This window comes from Diadema setosum, chromosome 14 (assembly GCF_964275005.1).
Source record: "Diadema setosum chromosome 14, eeDiaSeto1, whole genome shotgun sequence".
Taxonomy (NCBI): domain Eukaryota; kingdom Metazoa; phylum Echinodermata; class Echinoidea; order Diadematoida; family Diadematidae; genus Diadema; species Diadema setosum.
The window spans coordinates 38,147,405-38,160,439 of NC_092698.1; the positions used below are offsets into that span (position 1 = coordinate 38,147,405).

The 13,035-nt window shown below is 39.2% G+C and overlaps 1 protein-coding gene across 4 annotated transcripts in view; it reads left to right on the plus strand.

The window, feature by feature from the left end:
* The first annotated feature begins 2,776 nt into the window (after window positions 1–2,776).
* The window catches only part of LOC140238105 (uncharacterized), a 29,613-nt gene continuing 19,354 nt past the window's right edge, over window positions 2,777–13,035 (plus strand). For all 4 annotated transcript variants that reach the window (XM_072318037.1, XM_072318039.1, XM_072318036.1 and 1 more), the window contains exon 1: window positions 2,777–3,133. In XM_072318037.1, the coding sequence (XP_072174138.1) occupies window positions 3,101–3,133 (33 nt within the window). In that variant the 5' untranslated portion in view covers window positions 2,777–3,100. The remainder of the gene's footprint in view (window positions 3,134–13,035) is intronic.

Here is a 13,035-nt window from a genome sequence, read left to right on the forward strand (position 1 = left end):
TCTGTGCACATTTTGAAATATCAAAGAAATCCTTGAAATGTTCTAGACCGAACAGAAACGAATTGCTAGTAATTTACGTATATATAATCAAACTATAGAAAACACAACTTTCTCGAAAGTAAAAGCGCTCTGAACTATTTAGTATTACCACTGGTGCTTACACGACTACGGTGCATACTGTACTGCGCCCTCAACACGTTTGTACCAAGGGTGTGTGTGTGTGTGTGTGTGTGTGTGTGTGTGTGTGTGTGTGTGTGTGTGTGTGGTGGCAGCGCAGCATGCATTCAGTGCCGTATGCATTCACAGCCATGCTTTTTCCTCGCGGGACAAGGCGTCCTAGACAACTCGACCAGGGGATAACTCGACCAGATCGAGTTGTCCATTGCAGAGTCGGGTTTGTGATAAGGAAAATGTTGACGAGCGGCCGCGGGTTGGAGCCAAAGAGGTTGTTAGAACCTCTTTGGTTGGCGAGCTTTCCCGCGTGCCCGCGTTATAGCTCTGGCTTTCAAGGGGCCTTCGATATATAAAAGTAAACTGCTTTTCAAGGAACACATCGAATAGTGAAACATTCACAGTGCTTGAAGGCGGAATATTCCCATTGGACAGTGATATTAAACCCGCTTCAGTTTGACCAAGGAGCTATTATAGCTCCTTGGTTTGACAGAGCCGCCCGGCGCAATGTTACATGCCAGAGTTTGTGTGCGACTCATGAAGACATAACTTACGTTTACGAAGTCGAGTATATGAATTTGTCAGCTGTCACTTTCAGAGGGAAAATAGTTAGGAATACCTATTCACACATGAAAATGTAGCACACAATATATTCTGTTTTGAAATACTCACATAGACCTAAATGTCAGTGCAGTAGAAAAAAAAAAAAAAGGATGGTTTTACGACCGACCGCAAACGCGAGGGAAATTCGGGAACAATTTTGAAAGTTATAGTCCGAAAATAAGGCGTAGAAATATTCTTGCCAGTCAATATGACTAACAAATAATAAATTGATAATCAACTTTCAACTTGCTGTGCAGTTTGTACAGTCTCAAATCCTGATATTAACTGATATTATTCAGAGGGACCCACATACTACAAGCTCTGTCTTTTCAGTGGGTCCCTCCATTTTTCACATTTAAAACAACGGTATACATGTATTTCGCTTTGATCACTTATGTTTCTTTCTTGCAATACAATGTATGATTACTTTAGGTCCTCAATTGTTATAATCTTTTTATTTCACTATGTTCTACTTACCTTATTTTCTGTTACAAAATGAAGTGAAACATATGTTTTTTGTTGAAAAATGAAATAAACTTTGAACTTTGAACTTTGAACTGATCATTATTTTTTTATGATTCAACCAGGAATAAGACATTGATTCACTTTCTTCCAGCAAAAATAATTTTCGGCATTTCTTTTTTGTAGACAATTAATGCAAAGCAATAATATTGTGAGGTGATGGCATCGATCATTATACCTCATCATATAATACATCATTCATATCAACTCAGAGTTCAAAAACTGTTGTGCAAAATTTCATAACTCCCATTTGCTTTTAATTAGATTTTAACCAAACATTCACTGTTGTGCAGTGTCATACTTATTGTTCTTTAGCAGGCTAAATTTCAACATAAATGCAAAACATAATCATCCCATCATCTAGAAATGCGTATTAGAAAGACGCCGGTTTACTATAGTACTCTGTAGCTGTGCCAGGATATTGAACAAATTATTTTTTCTGCAGAGACTCCAACCCAAAGCACCTTCTGATCTGGAGATTCTCCCGCCTGAAACCCCTAGCAAACGGGAGACTCCAACTTGATGTGTGCGAAGCGCGAAGTTCCTAGGGTTCTAGATGCTCTCTAAGGCTTATTTTTTCAACATACGATAGAAATAAGTAAGAAATCCCTTCCAACAGGAGACAAAGAGCCAGGGTGGGAGAAATTAAATCTCAAAAACGGGAGAACGGGAGATTTTGCAAAAATGGGTTTTCGACGGGAGATCTCCCGTCGAAAACGGGAGAGTTGGAGTCTCTGTTTCTGTCATGAGTGAGTGAAAATATCAACATGAAACATATATGGATTGTTATTGGCACTCAAAAACAGTGACCAAAATATTGTCATATATTATGCATATCAGTATCATAAACCTTGATGTGGATACTATTATGACAGTCGAAGGCGAATCTATAACCATAAACCACTGCACTCCTTGACACTCCTGTCATCATTGTTATCAACTTTGACAAAATATGTTTCCCAAACCGAATGCAGCTGCCATGGTGGCTGTCGTGTATAGAGAGAAAGCTGTTTCGTTTTCATTCTCAGGGCAGGAAAGTGTCTTTTAACACCACTTTTCTAATCTGGAAAAGTGTTATTCTAAAAAGAAAAGAAAAAAAAACCACTCACACACACAAACAAACAAAGTGGTGACAAATAGTTTGGTTCGAGTTGTCCTCCGGCATACAACAACAACAACAACAACAACAACAACAACAACCCATCAATATTAATTATGAATTATCATTAACATCAACAACAGCAACAGCAATAGCAGCAGCAGCAGCAGCAGCAACAACAACAGCAGCAGCAGCAACAGCAACAACAATAACAGCAACAACATAGGGCAACTTGAGTGGAGTCAAGTTTAGTTGTGCAGGGCTTGGGTCGGAATTTTTAGGGTCAAGTTTTTTTTAGGTCGAATTGTCTAGCCCCTCACACAGCACGCACTTGTGGCCCGCTAGTGGACAATGCAATGCAAATGAGTGGTACCGGGTGAAACTGACTGAAACGCTGAACGAAATAAAGCGGAGAAGTAGTGATCGCTGATACCAAAACTGGGACTCAATAGTGGCACACGATATGCCACTTGGGGCCACTTGCAGTGCGCAAGAAAGAATCGAGCTGGCAAGGACCTAAATTCTACTGTGGTGCTGTATTGCTGTTTTGAAACGCTTCATATTTGCTTGGTCGACCTGCTCAAAGCAAAGACACTGCCGAGTGCTAGCTGCATGCTGCAAGCACTGCACCCGCAACGCAACGCCACGCTCTTATCCACAGGCACAGCAACTGTCTGACAATAGTTAGCATACAATCGGTGAAACATGGCTCAGCCTCAGTCTCAATACGGTGGATTGGTAAGCAGCTGACAAGACTTTCATATCTATGGTTCTTTTCATGTATGTTAGATCGATACCAGAAGACTTAGAAAATATGTTAAGAACTCGACGCATTCTGCTAATTCTGTAAATTTGTAAATTTATCAATCATGTTAACGTTACCTTAGAATAAGTTAGATGTCTAGATCTAAATGGATCCGGGCTAACTCGGCCCACGGGACAACTCGTCCCACCCGTCGAGGGTGGGCCGAGTTGTCCCACCCGTTGGTATCGATAGTGATCGTGAGCGCTTGTCTGTGTTTGAGGTTATTTTGTCTTTGTGACGTCTTTTTTAACCGTAACTTTTATGGAATTGTGCTCAGTGGTTTCTGTAAAGAATATTTGCCAACTTTTGGGGGATACAACGACGTAAAAATGAAATTTCAGACGTTTTTATCGCGGTTCGCGATCCCCATAGGTTCACGTTCATTTCGCGCGGTGGGCTAACTCGGCCCAGCTAAGTTTTAGCTGTTGTTTTGTCAGTAAATCTCCGTAAAAATGTCAATTTTATCATGTATGAAGGTGTATTCAGGGTTCCTTCAACTAATTTCATCTTCGAGGGAATTTAATTTTGCACATGTTTGGTGAAATGTTGGATATTTGTTCGCATGATTTCATCTTTGCCGTATCCGCACCGCACCGGTCTCGCCACCAGCAGCTCGCTCACGCAGCACTGTAGCAGAGCTGAGCAGCGCGGCGCGGGGCTGGGCACCCGCCAGCCGCGCGAACGGCACAGAGGGAGCAGCCAGCCACACCGTAAACGTCGCTACGGATACGGGCGGTGGTTGAAATTGGAGAAAAAGGCGTCATTTGCTGCACTTCCCAATTTTCTCGCGTGAGTACTAAATTCTATGCAGTAGTCAGTTGGCATTTTCCTATCCACTGTCTTGAACTTTGAGCTGAGAGCTAGAGAGGGAGCAACTTGTTTCAACTCAACTGTGTTTTGCTGCAACGTCGCGTGAATTGGGCTGAGCTGGTGTGCTACCGCCAGCCAATGCCAAGGTGAAAGGGCAAGGGTTTCTGCTAAAGGCTGGGCATATATGGGGTTGCTTGACTCTTTTTTTTTTTCTGATTTTTTTTTTTTTTTGGTCTTTTATTTTTTTCTGATATTTTTTTTTTCCAGGATGACTCAATAATATGTATTCCAACCTCATGCAGTTTGCAGTTGTCATTTTGCTGTTTTTCTGTCTATCCCCCAGCATCAGCGTTATTATTATTATTAATGATTGATACTGAATAAAAAAAAAAAAAAAAAAAACACACACACACAACACACACATAAAATATCGATTTGGATGCATGCTGTATTATTGGCAATTATCACGTGACTCGGATGGCACTATTCGCTATGTTGGGACACTGCTCCTTAATTTACGAATATGTAGCATTTGTGAAATAATACGAGTTTTAATATGTGAAAATGTTACTTTTTTGTGTCTGAAATGATTTACTAGTACTATGGTGAAGTCTGTTTTCAAAGTGATATTTATTCAATGTACTATAAAAACAGAAATACTGTTGTTACTGCTAATGATTGACAAATTGCCCTACACGTACATCGATATAAATGTTTATGTAAATATGATGATTTATTGAGATAATTATTACATCGATGTAGGGCAATTTGTCAATCACTTGCATTAAAAAACATCTCGATGGAAGAATTTCATGAATTTGAAGAAATACTGTTATACCAGTACTGAAATGAATGGAATATATAACCTTGTAACGAAAGCAGCAGATAAAGCAATAGTAAATTACATTGTGATCGAAGTACATCTATGTAGCAACCTAAGTTATCACTTTATCATTGAATTGTCATATAGACTGCACCTTGCTACTAACAATGAATACTATTGGCCCTGAAATTAATTTTACATTAGTACATGTATGTTCTTTCTTTCTTTTACGCCCAAGTACCAGGTATTACTTCTCTGGCAGGATAGACCAGTAAACTCTGTGGTATTGAATTGCATGCAGACTTGTGCAGGATGGATACTGCAATTAGTAGTAGGGCCTGGTAGGGGAAAATATGACCAGGTAAGCTCTGAGATTGTAATGTAGTACTAGTTTTGGAACTACATTGCATTAAAGATCAAAAGTGGGATTTTTTTTTGTAACACCTATAACTTTCGACAAAGCGTAACATTTGCTAATATTTCACATTTTTTCTTACCTGCGCCTAAAATTGTATTATGATGGCCTGCTATTATGTAGGCCCACGGTAAGACAGCAAACTTGAATTTGTTGAGCTTCTTGGCTATTTCATTCTTTTCAATCTCAGATCATTATATTTTGTTCAGTTTGTAATTGTATAGGTTCATAGGTTGACACACATTCTCATTGACCTGTATGCTGTTTCTTTTTATCGCCCTCATTCCTTTCCCATTCATGTGTTCATCCCTTTCACACCACACCTACTCTTTTGTTTAACATTCCATATTAAGTTCGGTAGTCCGAACTTAACTTCCCTTGTCCAGTCGGCCACTACATTGGGATGTTCGACAGTGACATAGAAAAAGAAGAAATAAGTTCTCACCTCAGCTTGTTGACACCTTCGTCCAGTTTATTTTCATTTGTAGTCATAGTGAGTTGGTTTTTTACATTGTAGTTGGTCTCTTTTCATTCCTGTTACTCTCAATTTCAATTTCAATTTACATGTATTTTCATATAAAAAATGTACAGTAGTCTGTCTCGGCATGAAGTCAAAGGGGAGTTTAGAATTGGGCTATGGTACTAGAAATATGATGGGGCCTATACATACCAGCAAGTTTGTTCAGCTGCAACTTATACATGGAGAATAAGCTCATCAGGAGTCACATTCCAATAGGGCTCCTACTGAGAACCAGACTGTGTGACCATGGTAACCGGCAAGCTGCCACGTACAAGAATTCTGAAATCAGGTACAATAATGAAGGACTTGTGGAATGTAACAGGCAGGCTGATCAATACCTGCATTCCTGGTTAGGATCCCTCCAGAGTAGAAGAATAGACAAGGAAAAAAAGCAACAAGTTTATTACCAGGTACCCGGTATGCACTTGCGTGCCATAGCTGCTAATAAGTTGTTGCTTTAAGGCTGCGTTCACATAGAAGTATACTATTCGGGTATTCGGGCTCGTTTTTCGAGGGCACGCGAATAGCTTGAATCGAACGATAGGATTTCCTCACACCGGTTCAAATAGGAGGGCACTATTCGAAAGTACCGAATAGCTGCGAAAAGTATAGCAAAGTGGGAATCGAGCTTGTTCGATTTTCTTGCAGCGTATACCGTCTCTCGTTTATGAAATAATGACACTTTTGGTCTGGATTTTGCCCTTTAGCAAAAATAAGCATGTAGACTGACATTCTGATGCAGTTTAGAAATTGTTAATAAGATTTGCTGGGATGTAGGAGGAAGAAATCCTCACTGCATGGGATGGTGAGTTGACGGTGCGGGTGATGGTGTACTCGGTGCCCGAATAGCGAATAGCGATACTTCTATGTGAACGCAGCCTTAGGCTGCGTTCACATAGAAGTATTCGGTATACGGTATTCGCTATTCGCTATGCGCCGTCAAGTCGACCCAGTACACCATCACCTGCACCATCCGGATTTCTTCCTTGTACACAACCATCCCAGCAATCTTATTAAAAATTTCTAAACTGCATCAGAATGTCAGTCTACATGCTTATTTTTGCTAAAGGGCAAATTGAGACCAAAATCGTCATCATTTCATAAACGAGAAATGGTATATGGGCAATTCCGCAGTTAGGTGGACATGACATGGATAAAAGAAATGTGCCTCTTTATCTTACCCTTTAATCTAGGTATCAACTAATGCCATGGATGTTCACCAATCATTAGGGTCTTTCAAATTCAGTAGATTTTATTTTTCGTATTCATTGATTTTGTGAGATCTAAAACCATCATTTAAAATGTACATGTGGGACTGGGGACGCTGAAATTCGCTTAAATGCAAATTACAGTGGGTTCCTTTGAAATTTTTTCCTCAAAGTTTTGCTAAAGGGTAAAAGATGAATACATTTAAATACTCCAGAAGTCATGTGACATTTTGTCAATTACAAAAGGGTGAAATGACCTGCGGAATTACTCCGGACAAATGTAACGTTACTAACCGTAACGTTACTAACCATGCTTTTGAGGGTCTAGCTAAAAAATTATTGGTCGAACTGCTAAAAAAATTTGCATGAACATTTGTCATGATGGAATAATTGAAATTAATGCAACACTTTGTTTGAAGTAACTTGAATTTTTGCACACTTTTTGTTACAAGACATTGATTTTTTTGTCATGTCCTTTTTTCGTAACGTTACTAACCAGCCCTTTAAGTTGCTATAGCAATTCTAATATTTCTTGGATTGTGTTCATTCTTTTCTCTATCATAAACCTGGGAAGGATGAACATGTTTCTGACCTAATTTTGACTTGAAGTGAATAAATGGTAATTTAGTGGTAAAAACAAATATCTAAATTTGTTCAAATGTAACGTTACTAACCGCGGAATTGCCCATATGCTGTTCGAAAATCGAACAAGCACGATTCCCACTATACTATTCTATGCTATTCGGCATTTTCGAATAGTGCCCTCTTATGTGAACCGGTGTTGGGAAATCCTGTCGTTCGATTCAAGCTATATTTGTGTGCCCTCGAAAACGAGCACCGTATACCCGAATAGTATACTCCTATGTGAACGCAGCCTAAGACTGTAAGAGTATGTTTGAAAGAAGGTGGTGCGGTGCAGGATGTTGGGAAGTTCATTCCAATAACTAGGCCCATGGTGAACATAATACACAATGGATTTTTTGTTTTGTTTTGTTGTTTTGTTTTTTGCGTAAATTGTTTCGGGTACATGGAAGGTGATATGCATCCTTCTGACATGTTGGATATTGGTCCTATTAGTTAATTTAGATATGTTAAGTTTATGTAAATTATGTTTATGACTTGAAGCATGTAGGACTAATGTTTACATAGCTATCCATGTGCAAATTCATAGAGCAAAAATCAACAAAACACTGATGTATACCCGGTACCTCCAACTTCATAATAAATGGGATCTGGCTTCTACACTGTGTAGCTATGGAGTAAGTTCCTGTTGGTTTGTGGGGCTGTCTCTGGTGTGCTTTGGATATCCTTTCAGTCCCTTATATGTTTTGCAAAGTCTCCATGGCCATGCCTCAATCTTGTAAGCTGCTCTTTTTTTTAATCTTTACTGTAATTCTTATTTTGACTATTTGTAATCATTTTGATTTATGGTTATTTGTCTTATACTGTATTGCAATCAGTGGAAAACCAATAAATACAAAAAAGATCAACAAAACACCTAGCAATGATGTCAGAGCATTAATGTGACCAGAAATTAATTTTTTGTGTAGGTTTGGTTTGTTGTTGTTTTTTGTGTAGCTTTCCATATTTGTAGTTTACTTTTCAGACATACCCCTAATGAATTATCCACATTTAGTTTTCCACACAACCTAATTCTCTCCACTCACCTCCACACGTACGTCCTCAAACTCTTTTGATCTGTTTCCATTCATGTTCAACTTCACCTTGTGATCACCTGTAGGCCCTACCTTTATTTTCCATCGGTTCCTTCGGTCCTCGGGTGAAACTACTTTCCTCCTTTCGTTTTTGGTTGATTTGTCTATCTTATGATTTTAATATGTAAATTAACTACCCTGGAAAAAGTAAGTGGGTAGAATTAAGAAAGAGTCTACCACAGGAACTGACCGAGAACAGACTGCTTTCTTCAGCCCCTACAGCTATAGTGAATATTCAGTTTTGAGAGGACATTGTCTAGTTTTGCGGAGTGACTGAGCATAATGTTGGACACCGAAATGAGTGTTACAATAATGCAACATTTCATGAAGTGTATCTGGATTGACATATGTACAATAATCTCATTTCCTGCGATGCACCTCACCTGGGGCAGAGTTCATCAATTGGCAACTATCTGGTAAACTACATGTATGTTTTACAGGTAGGTCAAGAGGTGAAAATCTAGAAGAAAGCAAACTATCGACTGAAGTAGACCTCTTAACTGAAGTAGGACTGAAGTCAGTGTCGTAATGGTTCCATGACATTTGCTCCTGCAACAATTGTTCACTTGAAATTCTGCATGCTAAACCAAACAAAAATTCTACGAAGGAGCATTACTCTAACCCTACTCCTATCACAATCCTAACCTTGATCCCAAGTCCTTGGAGAAAATGATACACCAGAGCAATTGTTACAAGGTCACAGGAACAAATGTTGTATTACCGTTATAACACACTATAAAATGTGGTGGAATTGAATTCACATTTTATGAATGCACACTATTCACTGATGATGAAGTGTGATGACTCAAAAAAAAAAATGATGTTTTTGTCACATATGTTTTTTAATCCATAGTACAGCGCTACTTGAGACTTTCGTTTTTATTAAAGATATCAAATTTGTCTACATTGAACATCAGTGTAGATATGCACACACTAGTTGTTCTATGTAAATATGAATTCGGAAAAAAAATACTGGTGTGCAATTCACATGAAGTACAGGGAATAATTTTCCAACTCAAATTTGATTAGCAATTTCAGCTGATGAACAATATTTCTAATGGTATCCTGTACACTTCTATGGAAGAAAACTGCTATACAAAAATTAGTTTGTGTAGCAGTGGTGTAAAAATGCATAGCAAATTGCGATGCGATACCAGGAAAATTATTCCCTGAAGTATGCAGTGTTTCAAATCAAATCTCATTTGACACTTGACAAACACATTGATCACGCATAAGAAAAGAATGGGTTGATGGAAGAGTGAAAGAGAGACGGGGAAAGGAAGCGGAAATATTGGCAGTAGGCGATCTATAGAGCCAGACGAAGAATCATTAAAAAATACAGAACTTTACAATGCAGTTGTGGAAAGAAAGCTTTGTACACAGATGATACTTGGTAATGTGATAATTAAAAATGAAAGTATTATTTCAAGTCAAATGAGAATGTTCTGTTATTCAAGAAAAAAAAATAGAGAGGAAATAATAAAGTAATAGATGTTAAAATGACAAAACAAAACAAAACAAAACATACTTTACATGCTCACATTAATATTATTCAACACTTGCTGTGATCTTGCAGTCTTGGAAAGAGCAGTACCGGTACATTGTAATCAAGGGCAGGCAGGGCAACAGTCGAAAGGATGCAATGGCCACAAAACAACAGATTCTTTTGTGAAGGAAGATGAGAGCTTATATGCGTGACCTTACGGATCGATGCCTATAGGCAGTGCATGTTGTAATGTTTCTTTTGTGACCCTGCATGACTGCAAATTATGTAACACTTTGAGTACCGTGCTTGAGAAGGAAGACCATTTGAGAAGCTATTCATCTTTGCTGCTTGTTTAAAAAAAAAAAAAAAAAAAATGTGCATAAATTCAACAGTATGAGTGCAGGACAAGCAAGGATTTGAGAATTTTATAATCAGCCTTGTTTTGTACAAATAAATAAAAATGTAAAAGATTAACACATATAATAGGGATAAGGCATGGAAAAGATTAAGATATGTTTAAGTCCAAGTTTGGTTCAATAGATCATCACAGTATACATAACATAGATACAGTAGAGGGAGAGAGAGAGAGATTTACACTGTATATACAGTACATATATAAAAAGGAAATTACAAAAAAGAAAAAGAACTTGATGGTTGGCCATTATCGTGCAGGTACAGGTGGGAGAGGATTTTTCTCTTGAATTAGGGTATAACCCATGGCAAAAATGGCAATGTCATCAAAACAAAAACAATTCCTTTTTATTTTTGAAAGTACACACAAAAGGTAGGCCCTACAATCATAAACAAGGCCAATCTAGCTAGCACTACATTTCATTACCGGTTTCATGATATCAACCATTCAACCAAACCATCCATATCTACAGGTCAAGTAACTGACCACTGGATATCAAACAATTTATTAATTTCCACGGTAATGCCCATAAACAGACTCACCCCTTGACTTTTGCTTGTTTGTTTTTATTAAGAAAAAAGGTAACATAAATTGGACAGAAATAACTTTTGAGTAGAACGCAGATCTATACATAAAATCAGCAACAACAACAGCAACAACAAAACATTTAACAGTTAAAATCAAATGCATATAATGACCTTCATGTAGTTCACATCGAATGATCTGCTACATAATTTGATTTCTTGTCTACTGGGGATACGGGTACGGAGTGGCTGGCTGCTCCCTCTGTGCCGTTCGCGCGGGTGCCCCGCGCCGCCCCGTGCCTCGCCGAGAGTGGGCATGGGCATGGCGCTACTCAGCTCTGCCACAGTGATGCGTGAGCGAGCTGCTGGTGGCGAGACCGGTGCGGTGCGGATACGGCAAAGATGAAATCATGCGAACAAATAATCCCACATTTCACCAAACATGTGCAAAATTAAATTCCCTCGAAGATGAAATTAGTTGAAGGAACCCTGAATACACCTTCATACATGATAAAATTGATATTTTTACAGAGATTTACTGACAAAACAACAGCTAAAACTTAGCTGGGCCGAGTTAGCCCACCGCGCGAAATGAACGTGAACCTATGGGAATCGCGAACCGCGATAAAAACGTCTGAAATTTCATTTTTACGTCGTTGTATCCCCCCAAAGTTGGCAAATATTCTTTACAGAAACCACTGAGCACAATTCCATGAAAATTACGGTTAGAAAAGACGTCATAAAGACGAAATAAACTCAAAGACAGACGAGCGCTCACGATCACTATCGATACCAACGGGTGGGACAACTCGGCCCACCCTCGACGGGTGGGACGAGATGTCCCGTGGGCCGAGTTAGCCCGACCCCATCTAAATCATCGACATCAGAATCTCCGTCCACCGTCAGCTGACTGTGAGCTGTGCACTGCCACTGACTCCAGCTCCATCCAGATCGGGGCCAGCCGTCGTGGTCGTGGCCTGGCCCACTTTGTTGTAGAAATTGTACAGCTACAGTATGGCAATGTAACATGCCATGCCTACAAGCTACACGCAGCCGCTGTAGCGACAGCAGCTGCACCTCCTTCGCAGACGTTGTCATTTTTCAGTGTGGTTGTGCGACTCCTTCATCATGTTCATGAATATCTTTATTAATCGTGGAAAACTAAAATACAAGGAATTATCGTAATCTATGATAATCATTCAATAATCGGTATGCCATTTTTTGTTTAATTACGTCAAGAACTCACCGAAATCTGTGGCTGAAATCAGGTCTGTAAACGTCCTTATTGCTTCACTCCTCATCTGCGTGTTATTTGAATGACATTCACTCTCGTATACTACAACGTACAACGTAGGTAATCGGAGAGGCGCCCTCTAGCTCTCCGACTACCTACGTTGTACGTTGTAGTATACGAGAGTGAATGCCATTCAAATAACACGCAGATGAGGAGTGAAGCACTAAGGACGTTTACAGACCTGATTTCAGCCACAGATTTCGGTGAGTTTTTGACGTAATTAAACAAAAAATCGCATACCGATTATTGAATGATTATCATAGATTACGATAATTCCTTGTATTTTAGTTTTCCACAATTAATAAAGATATTCATGAAGGAGTCGCACAACCACACTGAAAAATGACGTCTGCGAAGGAATAGAGGTGCAGCCGCGTCGCTTCGCGACAGCGGCTGCGTGTAGTTAGTATAGGCCTAGTGTAGGCCTACCGTATTCTAAATTTTTGACCTCCATGCCAAAATTTGACTGCATGCAAAAGCGTAGGTCTAGTCTAACTAGTTTGTATACACAGCCCTGTCGCTGTACATGAATATTTACACAACACAAGTGTCGCGACAGGGCTGTACAATGTACCTATATTGGAGGCGACGCATTCACCTAATTCCCAAACAACAACATGATTTTAAA